This window comes from Cololabis saira, chromosome 24, assembly GCF_033807715.1.
Source record: "Cololabis saira isolate AMF1-May2022 chromosome 24, fColSai1.1, whole genome shotgun sequence".
Lineage (NCBI taxonomy): Eukaryota > Metazoa > Chordata > Actinopteri > Beloniformes > Belonidae > Cololabis > Cololabis saira.
Window position 1 is genome coordinate 9,409,500 of NC_084610.1, and position 11,575 is coordinate 9,421,074.

Genomic DNA, 11,575 nt, shown 5'->3' on the forward strand with positions numbered 1-11,575 from the left:
GTTGGAAGTTCCATCAAACGGCACCGAAAAAGATCAACTTTGTTGCCCTGAACATTTTCAAATCAAGGAAAAGTACAAGAAGAAAAAAATCATTTCTGACCTTTCACAACCAGGACATGATCTTTTTCACCAGTTATCTTCTGGTCGTTGTTTCAGACACAAAAGGCTTTTCACTCACAGTTACCTGCTGCAAATGACCTTAACTGGTGAAATATGGTGCAATATTCCTTATAAATGATCTACATAAACATATACTTCCTTATTACTGTTGTATTATAACAGTTTTACTGGTATATAATCAACATGCACACTAGTGCATGGACCACTTCTTCATGTAGTCTCCTTTTGACTGATTTAAATTCCTGTTTTTGTGTCCTGTGTTTTTCTTCATCGACTGTAACCGTGTGCTGTGTAAATCTGAGTGTAGTTGAAGCTTCACTGCAGAAAAAAATCCCTGTGTGAGAAAGCTTGACAATAAAAGCTCTTCTGATTCCATTATGTTTATCAATTTACACAAATAAAAATGTATTGGTTCCCTATACTGAACCTTAAGGGACATTTTTCAGGTTTTCATGCTTTTTAAATGAAATCAGTAACTTCACATTTTTTTCATTTATGAACAGAGCTATTAAAACACATATGTGTGAAATAAGCCTATTTAACCAATTTTTGACAAAAACAGATTAATCATCAAAATAACTTTGCAAAATCCAGTTTTTCATTTTTTGCATCTGTAGTACCATTTAATAACACTTAATGTCTCTTTTAATAAAGGTGATCTCATGAGAGACAAAATAAAATATCCTTCATGAAAAAATATTTGCCACAATTGTTCTTGATTCTCACAAAACGGTGGCATGTTAAGTGTTTTGGGGCCTTCTGCTGGTCCGCCTGGTTTCGGTGGCGACATTGTGCCTCATTTATACCAATGTGATCATTAAAAGCTGCAACATTTACCACAGAATTACTAGTAGGGGATTTATTCTCCTTTTTTTTCCTCTGTCTGTGCCTTTTTCTCTGGCCCCACTGGTAAAATGAACAAAAGATGGCTTTGAATGGCACGTGCACTGGGCGTCAGTCACCTGTTTCCTAGCAACGGGCTCAACAGAAAAGCACCTGTGGCTGTGAATAGAAAAGGCTGTGAAACCCTTAGTTTGTCAAAAGGGGGGAAAAACCCGGGGGATTAAAATGACGCATGTTTTATGGGGTATTAAAAAAAAGGTAATATTCCTCAGAAAAAAAATTAATCTGCAAAGTATGTGAATATAAAACCTATAATTTACATACAAATTATTTGAGAGTGTAAGAGGAATTGGCACACAATTTAAAAACATCTTGGTTCCTTGTAGACAAGTCTAAATTCACTATTTGGGAAGTTTATTGACCAGTCCTTTATTTTAAATGGCCTATACATTTACTTCATTTTATTTCCTGCAAGAATATTTAGTTTGATTCTAAAAACATAAAATCTGGAAATATTCAGGGCAGAAGCTTCACTCCCCGAAGCAGAAGGCAAAAATGACTGTTATTGAGCTGTTTGCATGTTGTGTGTTTTCTGGCCACACAAGCAAAACAGATGAGAGAGGGAGTCATTTTTAGGTCTCGCGCTCCGACGTCACGAGAAGCTCGAGCCCCTGCATGCAAATCACATGCGCGCCCGAGCCTCTCCATTGGCCGCCCCTCGCTCATTTAGCTGCGGTCCGAGCGCGCGGCCCGGGCACGCTCCGGCAACTTTTCTCACTCCAGCTTTCAGCAAAGTAAGCTCAAACAAGTCCATTCCTCCCGTGGATGACAGGAGGGGGGGGGACGCGGAGAGGGGACGCGCGGAGCACTTTAACCCCTGTGTGGATTTCATCCCGAGCGGCTTTTTTCTCCCCATCATTTGATTTCACTCCTCACCTCCGTGCTCGTGGAGGCTGAGCTGAGCGGGCCAGCCTGAATGTTTCTGCGCGTCTGACTGTCCTACAAAGACGTGGTGAATGTACAGCATCATGATGGAGACGGACCTGCATTCCCCCGCGGTGCCCCAGAGCAACCCATCCAACCCGGGGGGCCCCGCGGGGAAGGTCCCGCAGGAGCGCATCAAGAGACCCATGAACGCCTTCATGGTGTGGTCCCGGGGCCAGCGCAGGAAGATGGCCCAGGAGAACCCCAAGATGCACAACTCTGAGATCAGCAAGAGACTGGGCGCGGAGTGGAAGGTGATGACGGAGGCGGAGAAGAGGCCGTTCATCGACGAGGCGAAGCGGCTGCGGGCCATGCACATGAAGGAGCACCCGGACTACAAGTACCGGCCCCGCAGGAAGACCAAGACGCTGCTGAAGAAGGACAAGTACTCTCTGGCCGGCGGGCTGCTGGGCTCCCCCGCCGGGGTGATGGGCGGCCAGCGGCTGGAGAGCCCGGTGGGGGGCCACGGGGCCGGGGCCGGCTACGCCACGCACGTCAACGGCTGGGCCAACGGCACGTACTCTGGACAGGTGGCGGCCGCAGCCGCCGCCGCGCACGCCATGATGCAGGAGGCGCAGCTGGCGTACACGCAACACCCGGGCGGCGCGCACCCGCACCACGGCCACCACCACCCGCACCACCACCCGCACAACCCGCAGCCCGTGCACAGGTACGACATGGGCGCGCTGTCCTACAGCCCCATCTCGAACTCTCAGAGCTACATGAGCGCGTCCCCGCCGGGCTACGGCGGCATCACCGGCTACACGCACCCGCACCAGGGCTCCGGCGCATCCCCGGTGTCCGGGGCCCTGGGGGGGTCCCTGGGGGGCACCCTGGGGTCCCTGGTCAAGTCGGAGCCCAGCGTCAGCCCCCCGGTGTCCTCGGCGCGGGCGCTGCCGCCGTGCGCCCCGGGAGACCTGCGGGACATGATCAGCATGTACCTGCCGGCCGGGGAGGCGGCGGGGGACGCGCAGGGCCGGCTGCACGTCCTGCACCCGCAGCACTACCAGGCCGGCTCCGCGCCGGCCGGGACGGTGCCGCTCACGCACATCTGAACTGTACTGTAAGCACTACCACAACCAAATATTTAAACTCTGTGGGCCCGGCTGCTGAACAACTGTAAGTTATTGGCGCTTATAGCCATAAAAAATGCAATCACTCTGAACAACTTTCTTTTTTTTTTCTTCTTTTTTTTTAATTATTGGTATCGTTTTATTTCCTTTCATGGTTTTTTGTGTCTGTCTGAGCTGAAGGAAAGCGCATCAGTTTTACTTTCGCTCTCTGCAACAGAGCATGCCAAGTTTTGACACGATTTAAATTATAATCCGTGAGGGCTGGTGTATTTTAAAGGTTATTCTTTTTTTCTGAGTTTTCTGAGGAATTATTGGCACCAGCGGTGTGTTTGACGGATATGAAACGGAGGGCGGTGTGGAACATGTCTTTAAAAAAAAGTTTCTAGGCTGCAGTTTAAATTGATTTCGAGTTTTCATGCTTGTAAACATGTGAGTCAGTCGGTGTAATTTCAATATGTTTTTGTTGTTGTAAAATCTTTTAAATTGTGAATAAATAGGTCTATTGAAAATGCTTTTATGAAATTGTACATTTCAATTCACGAATGCAAAGTCACGTTGAACACACAATTTAGGTTTGAATTTTTGAAATTAAGATTTTTTTTAAAGTGTCTTGGGGGGGGCGGGCGTTAAAATCTGAATAGAGGGATGCAAATTGCACGTCTAATCGCACTTAATGCATTTGCTCCTTTTTTAAATATTCTTTATGCTGACAGCCTCATATCACCACCAGGGAAATCGAGTTGCCTTCAATCAAATGTTGAGAAAATATCCTCGACCAATTAAAACGTGTGTATACGGTATATATAATTCACAAACATGACAATACGTCAGGTTTTTTGTTTTATTTTTATTTCTTTAACAACCTCAAACCAAATTGTTTAATTGAAATTTATGATCTTGAAGAACAGAATAGTTATGACTGAATTTCTTTTCTCTGAAATATTTTTTAACACTGAGTTTTCTGGATGTGTACTGTAATTTCAATATTCTCACAGAATATGTCAGGCTGCCAACATGAAATCCCTTTTTTTCCTCTCCTTGGCAAATATTTCAGTCAACACTTCATGGATTAACAGTCGTCTCTGATGAAGAGGAATACACAATATATCAGAATAATTCTGGTTCTTTTCTCATTTAAAAAAAAAAAAAAAGGCCTTTCCCAAGAATTCATGTGTCGATGTTCAATTAAAAAGAAAAGCAGTTTAATGTTTTTTTTGTTTGTTTTCTCAATTCCAATTGAAAATGCAAAGTAAAACCAACAAGATATACTCCATCTGAATTTTTTTGTGCCATGTGGGTTTTTATTTTTTATAGTCATTCATCCATGTTGTAAATATATATACACGGGATATTTTTTTCAAACGCCAATTTCCTTTTCTGGCACCACCTGCATCTAAATCTCTTCACTAAGAGAAGATGCATTCTGTGATCTTGGCTTAATTATATTTACTTCCAACACTACCCTCATTTGCATCATCATTTTGGTCAGCTTGAACCCACATCAATCTCACTTTGTACACTTCATAGTAAAACAGTTTTGTTTTTTTCTAGACATGCAATTGTGCTCATAGGCTAAACTGGGCAATGTCTCTCTTTCATTAGCTGCCTGAAAGGTCGTGACCTCAACAATCTAAACCTCAAGCAAAAGTAAATCTGATAACAAGAGTATCCAGTGGTCAATAAACTCCTAATTCTTCAACTGGCCACAGTTGGGGTTCAATTCAACATCGCCTCCACCTGTGTACTTCTACCATAACACTGAACCCCAAATCTTCCCCCTGTCCTGACCTCCAGCGTGAAACGCCTGCATCTCTGTGTGTTATTGTCACGGCTGTTAAATTATTTCCTTTTTTAAGTTTGATGGCTGAATCAGTGGAGGCCTCGGGGCAGGGAGACAGGCATGAATGAGCGGGGAGCAGGGAGGAGGAGGAGAGAGAAGGCAAAGAGAGGAGGTTTTTGTGTTGGAGGAGAATGGGGATTAGTCCTGGTGTAAGCCGGGGCAGCTCGGGGGTCACCCCCTGACAAAAAGCCCAGCAAACACCACCCCTGGTTTATCAGACTAATTCCAACTTGGGCCTGAACGTGAAAACAAGAGGGCAGCTTGGATGCAAATTACATCCAGTGGAGCTGTGTCCAAGGATGTCAGATGCTTACACTGAAGGTATTTCACAGTCTCATAAATTAAATCCTTTCTTTTTTCTCCTGGAAGTGATTTCATTCAGTCGAAGAGAAGACTTTACACCTGTCCAAGATTCATGGTAGAGACAAATCCTTATAGGTCAGAGCTTTCTTGTACGTTTTATAATGTTTGCTTATTTGCAATAATCTGTTACAAAAGGACAAAACGTGCCACTTCTTTACTGCAAAATTATAATATCAAAGGAAAAAAAAAAGATTTCTAATTTTTGAATGCTTTAGCATCACGCTCTCTAAAATCGCACAATTTCTTCACCCTTTTCATGGCCAAACAGTAGCTTGTGGTTCAAGCAGCATTTCCTCATAAATGACCAGCACAGGCAGCATCTGCATGGATCAAAGATGGGATCGCAAATAAGATTTAGAAAAAGATGTCCAGCTTTACCTACATCTATTCATACTCACATGGCTTTGGCCTTCCCAAACACATTGCGGAGCTTTAATGTTCCCTGGTTTAGTTCCCTTAATATTTCTACATAAAACCTAATCTAACAATGCCATGACAAGTTATTCCCAAACCTGTATTTGAATACGAATTATGTAATCTTAAATAAATCATGCACACGGATGATTTTTGAAACAATTCACAGTATAAAACCCACTTTCGTTATTTTTTTGTATCTTAATTTAGCATGAAATTATAGTTTAAAAAGTAACTGATCAGGAACAGACTGGTTTATGGAGTTGAGGACATTTCTGCAGGACTGAAAGGTTGTTAAAGGTTTGTCGATCAATGTTAATATCGAATTATCGATTTAGAACTCAATTTCAGATTGTTAATTTTTAAGAAAAGGATGCATAGAAATTATTAAACAGTCTCTTTACTTTTTAATATCTGCAGCTCTTTGTGGGAAGAAATTGGGTTAAAAAAAAAAACGAGTGAGCAAAAGGGGGTAAAAGGTGTTTGACCGTTTAATTATCACTCATCACAAACTTGTTTCTGGAGGATATTATTTGTTCATTGTGATAAAGCTGGCGTGATTACCTCTGAATACAACGCTGATTGGACTTTTTGATCGCAAATTTCTTAATATGATGATTCACAAATGAATTCTGCCACAAACACAGTGAGCTGCAGCCGCTAAACTGATGGTATGACAAGAGATTTCTCCTCACAATGGATAGGGGAGAAAAGAATTTACAAGATACTATTAGCAGAAGAGTGGGAATTATGTGATCAGGTTTATTATCGGTTCTTGATGCTATGATTACATGATCCCATTTGGCCCCTTCGAGTCTCAGGTAAGATGAAATACCCTCAAATGACATGTCTTTACGCCACTTAAAAAGGCACTGATCAGTGTCTGTAAGGAATCTTTAGGACTCGGCAGTCAGAGCCTCAGTCCCCCGGATGCTCTCCTCATGAGGGAGGCTGACAGCTGGACCCAAACACAGCCATGTGTCTGCAGGTTTTCATCCTCTCCTCATGTTCTGCTTGGCACATGTTTGGACACCGTTGCTCTGGCACTCCACAGCCTCCCCATCCCGTGTGCTCCTGATGTCCTGAACGTGGATAATCGGCGTCAGTTTATCACGCCTCCACATATTTTCCTCCCTCTCCTCCTATAAAAACCCTCACCTCCGTCGTTGGACCCGGTTCTGTCATGGGAGATTACGGGGGACCGATTGCACAAGACTGAATGTGGCGCGAGGAGATTAGCTGGGATGCCATAGAAAATAGCAACGGGGCCAACGGATTCCTCGCGAGGGGGCCTTATCGTGCAATTACACGTTGACACGTTTTAACCATTTTTCAACCTCTTAATCCGAGGGCCCCCTCCTCCCGATTCCTCCCCCCCTTCTCTTTCCAAAAGCAGACCTATTGGTGCTGAGGAAGCTGCGCTGCTCTCCGTCTGACTCCCTCCATCAGCCTCTGCTGTCTCAAAAGTCTGCCTCATTTTCTTTGCTAACTTATCAGCCACTGTTGGTAAAAAAAATAAACAAATTATTAACACACATATTTGAAGTCTCTCTTTTTTTGTATTTCCTTTTTGTCGGGGGGCAAGATCATAACAATTATTCACTTTCAGGTTACATTATTATTACAACTCTGGCAGCTGACCTTCCTGATCCCAAAGAACTAGATGGTTGTTGCAGGTAGCAACTTGAAATATGCTAAAATATACTACAAGATAAATTACTTGTTATTCAATGTTCCTGTGACAATTAACCAGCATTCATTTTTAATGCTGAAACTGTGCAGTACTGTGCAAAAGTCCTAGACACCTCTTGCTCAACTTTTAATGACATATTAAATTGCTGCCTTATGTTTTTTTGTCTCAGAGACACAAAATCCAGGAATGTGGTTCTCCTAAATTTCCTTCAGGATTAATAAAGTATACATCCATCCATTTATCTAAAAAGATCCTTATTGATATCATTGCAAACATTTGTATGGATCATTCTCCCTAAAAAGCGTTAACTGTCCTGATTCCAAGGGACATCACACTAAATACTGACTTTTGCTTGTAGAATCATTTTGTCCTGAACATTGGACCTCATTCACGAAATCTTTGAAAATCTAGTAGTTGAGAGCTGAGAGAGTAGTTGACACACAAATCAATTAACCTGCTAAAAACATTCTCTGGCTTCATGAAGGCCAAATTAAAACTTAGATTTTTCACTAGAACAAGTGTATCTTCATAAATGGGAATCACTGGCAGACTGGCCACACTCTCCTGTTGCTCATTAACTAGAGTAAATCGCTGGCCAGAGATCATATGAGGAGCTATAAAAGTGACACCTCTACCTCCATGTGTATTTGTGGACATGGTGCATGAACAGATAAGATAGATAGATAGATAGTTTTTGTTCTGTTAGTACAGGCGTGACAGAGATCTGTCTGTCGCAGGAGGCTTGGGCAGTAAGTGCTGTGCATCTATCCAGCAAAGCATGCAAGAGGTGGAGCAAAAATGGTTTGATCTGAAGTTAAATGCCAGAAAACAAAATGCATGTCTCACACATGTTACCTCTATATTCCTTTATCAGGAATAATACCTGCCTGAAACGGACAGGAGTTGAGCAAATTGAGAAAAAAAAAAGTATAGAGTATAGCATCAAGTCAATTAAATTTCTGGGATAATGATCTGGTCAGTTAAGTAGTAGAGGGGGTTGTTAATCAGTTTCAGCTGCTTTGGTGGTAATGAAATTAACAACAGGTGCACTAGAGGGGCATCGATGATGGAGCGTGATGGCGGCTCCGCGGTGGAGAGTCATCTCGTGAGCCATCTACTGAGTGGAGCTCAACCGGCATTTGCCAACACCAGAATTGATTTGCCACCGGTGTCCTGTGGTTTTCCCAGATGGGAGCAGGTTCAGCCTGAACACATGTGACAGATGTGAAAGGGCTGAAGAAGCTGTGGAGAACGCTAAGCTGCCTGCAACATTGTTCGGCATGAGCAGTCAGAAATGGTCTGGGGAGGCGTACCCATGGAGGGAACATGGACCTCTGCAGTCTAGACAACGGCACCCTGACTGGCTTTAGGCATCGGGATGTCCTTCCTTGGATCCTATTGTCAGGCCCCTCACTGGTTTCAGTGGGTCCTTCTGGATTCCTCCATGGTGCACAATAATGCCTGGTCTCATGTGGGGAGATTATGTACTGTAGGCAGCTCCTGCTGGATGAAGGACTTGACTGGCCCCCACACTCTCCTGACCCAAATCCAGTAGAACTCCTCTGGACCAGCTGATGCCACCACACTGTACCTTAAAGTGTCCAGGAGCTCAGAGCCCTGGTCCAGATCTGGGAGGAGACATCATCAACCCTCTCATAAGCTACATTTTACTGTCTGTGTATATTAAGAAAATCATCTTCAAATATTTCCATCCTTTTTTAGAGAAATGGTTAGAATTTAAGTTTCAGATATTTAATTAGATAAATAAAACATTTTCTATTTCTCTGAATAATTAAAGACAATAACTGGATCGTACTTTTCCATCGGTGTTTGCAGTATGTTGAGCAGATTTTCCCTTTTCCCTCTCTATGCAATCGTGAACGACAAAAGTTAGTTTAAACACCAGCAACAAGGATTCAGCTGCAAATTCTTCTTGATATGTGATAGCGGCCAATAAAATTTAAAGACATCATATGATCTGAAATTGGCCACAACCACAAAAAAAAACTCCACGAAGGCTTCAGACAATAGACCTGAGATGTTGTTTTTTTGGTTTGTTTGTTGTTTTAAAGAGAGACTACTTGTTTCTCAATGCTTTCCATATTTACTTTAAACATTTCATGATAATCAATTAAGTAACCGCTGGCTCTCCTCGGGGACCCATAATCATCACACATCATCTGGACGCATCAGTATAATGGGGCCGCTGGGAGCCAAAAGGAGACAGTAATTGATTTAGAGGCATTTCACTTCAAATTACGCTGTTTTCTATCTTTTAGTGGATGTAATATAAATATATTTCCGTGTCTATGTTTTAAAGTTGATAGTCACATCCAGAGGTTCAGAAGTCATGACAGAAACCATGGTGTATTGAATGTACTGTAGACTGCAATGTTTACCGTCTGTAGCTTGCCTATTCAATTTTCTATAAGGATATGTAGATAGATAAATGCTTGTACAGTTTACATCAAAATACACTATGTATCTTGAGGGCCACAGTGATAAAAGTAATTAAATATATGTAAATATGTGTAAATATATTCAGTTGTTGAGATACCAAGACCAGTATAGGAAATGCTTGTCAATACAGCTTAAAATAAGGGTATTGGTGAGTATTTACATCGGTGCACCATCCAACACTGTGCAATGTTTAGTAAACAGAATCCCAGTACTTCTCCGTTGCTTTATAAAGCCAGGAAGTTATGCAATACGTACAACTTAGATGCAGAAGCAGTGGTAAAAAAAAAAGAAAGTGCAACATACTCATTATGCAAGGCCGTGTTCTGCAGAAACCAGACAAACAATAAACATTAATAGGCATTTGAGGGGCCATCACTTAAAAAGTGTTTTTTAAGAGTTTATCCAAAAAAAAGACATATTGCAGCACAAAGTGCAGACAATCAGCTTCATGACAGACATGTGGACCTCCAGTGTGTTCAAATGTCTAAATATAAACAATTATTTTTCATTATATACTGCACATAAGTGTAAATCCAGGACTTCTTTATTTAAAATCTATTCCTTATTTGATATTTTTTTGAAAAAGATTGCTTAATGTGTCATATAAAACATCTGAAAATGACACTGTTATCAGATCAGCAGTCAGTGTTGGCCGATAGTCAGAACCAAGGAACTGGAATCAAGAAACAATGATATCAGAGCATCTCTCCTTTGAATGGTTAGATACTGTAGCTAAATGTAGTTCTGAGGTATTTATACCGTATGATCTTAAACTAGATCTATATCCAGAAACTACTCAAAGGCAAATATCTTACTTTTTACCTGAATATATCACTGAATATCACTATATCACATATTACTTACACTGTACTGTATATGAGGTCAGAGTGAGTTCAGTTGAGGCGAGCCCTAAACTCATCTACGTCTCCGGTCCTGTTTCATAAACTCGTGCCAGAATAGGAGACATGCTCTTTTTTACAGTACCTCCCTTTAAATAGATAAATCTCAACTCAAACCTAAAAAGAAGAAATTCACAAGCGCTTTGTTGCTTTTGTCACACACCAATGTGGGGGTTAAGCATATTCCCCGAGGAAGCTTCAGCATCTGGCAGGACTGAGGATTGAACCACCAACCTTCACGTAGGAGGACGGCCCAATCTACCAGCTGAACTGCTGCTGCCTAAAGTAAGAATAAATAACTTCTTAATGCAAAATCCAAATAAATCTGCAGCACATTAATGTATCATAATGTTCTGAGAGAGTCGAAGAGTACATTTTAATTCAAATATGTTTTTTTTTTCCTTGTTTACTTGCATTACTTCTAAAAGAAATGGTAAGCATATACTGAAACAAAATGCTGCTAATTGGGCTGTTTTATAGTAAATGTAAATGCTGCAGCAAGGGTTAAGGTATAGAAAAAACATTCTCCATCAGCAAAAAAAAATAATTAAAAAAGGCACCAGTATTTCTACCTTAAAACAGTTGCATATGCAAGACCAAAAAGAGGTCCTAGTCAAGCCAATTACCTCAACACCACTGTACTTTTCTTGAAGCGTCAAGGCACTTTGATGAAGAAAGGAGAAACAGCGACTGAAAGAAAATGACAGAATGGTGGAGAGCAGGAAAAGCTAACATGATTACAACTGTAGCTCAGGTTCCGGTAATCACTGCAGTTATAAGGTCTCCTGCCAGCCCAGAGGCCAATGACCTGCTCTCGTCCTCCCACCTCTTCAGAGGGGGCTCTGGCGTTTGCAGATTGCAGGTGAGATCTGGCTCACATCTCTCC

General features: G+C 42.0%; 1 protein-coding gene across 1 annotated transcript; it reads left to right on the forward strand.

Annotated features, from left to right (window-relative positions):
* The first annotated feature begins 1,676 nt into the window (after window positions 1–1,676).
* On the forward strand, window positions 1,677–4,196 carry sox1b (SRY-box transcription factor 1b). Its single transcript, XM_061715834.1, has one exon. The coding sequence runs from the start codon at window positions 1,980–1,982 to the stop codon at window positions 3,000–3,002; it is 1,023 nt and encodes a 340-aa protein (XP_061571818.1). The 5' UTR covers window positions 1,677–1,979; the 3' UTR covers window positions 3,003–4,196.
* The last annotated feature ends 7,379 nt before the right edge of the window (window positions 4,197–11,575 follow it).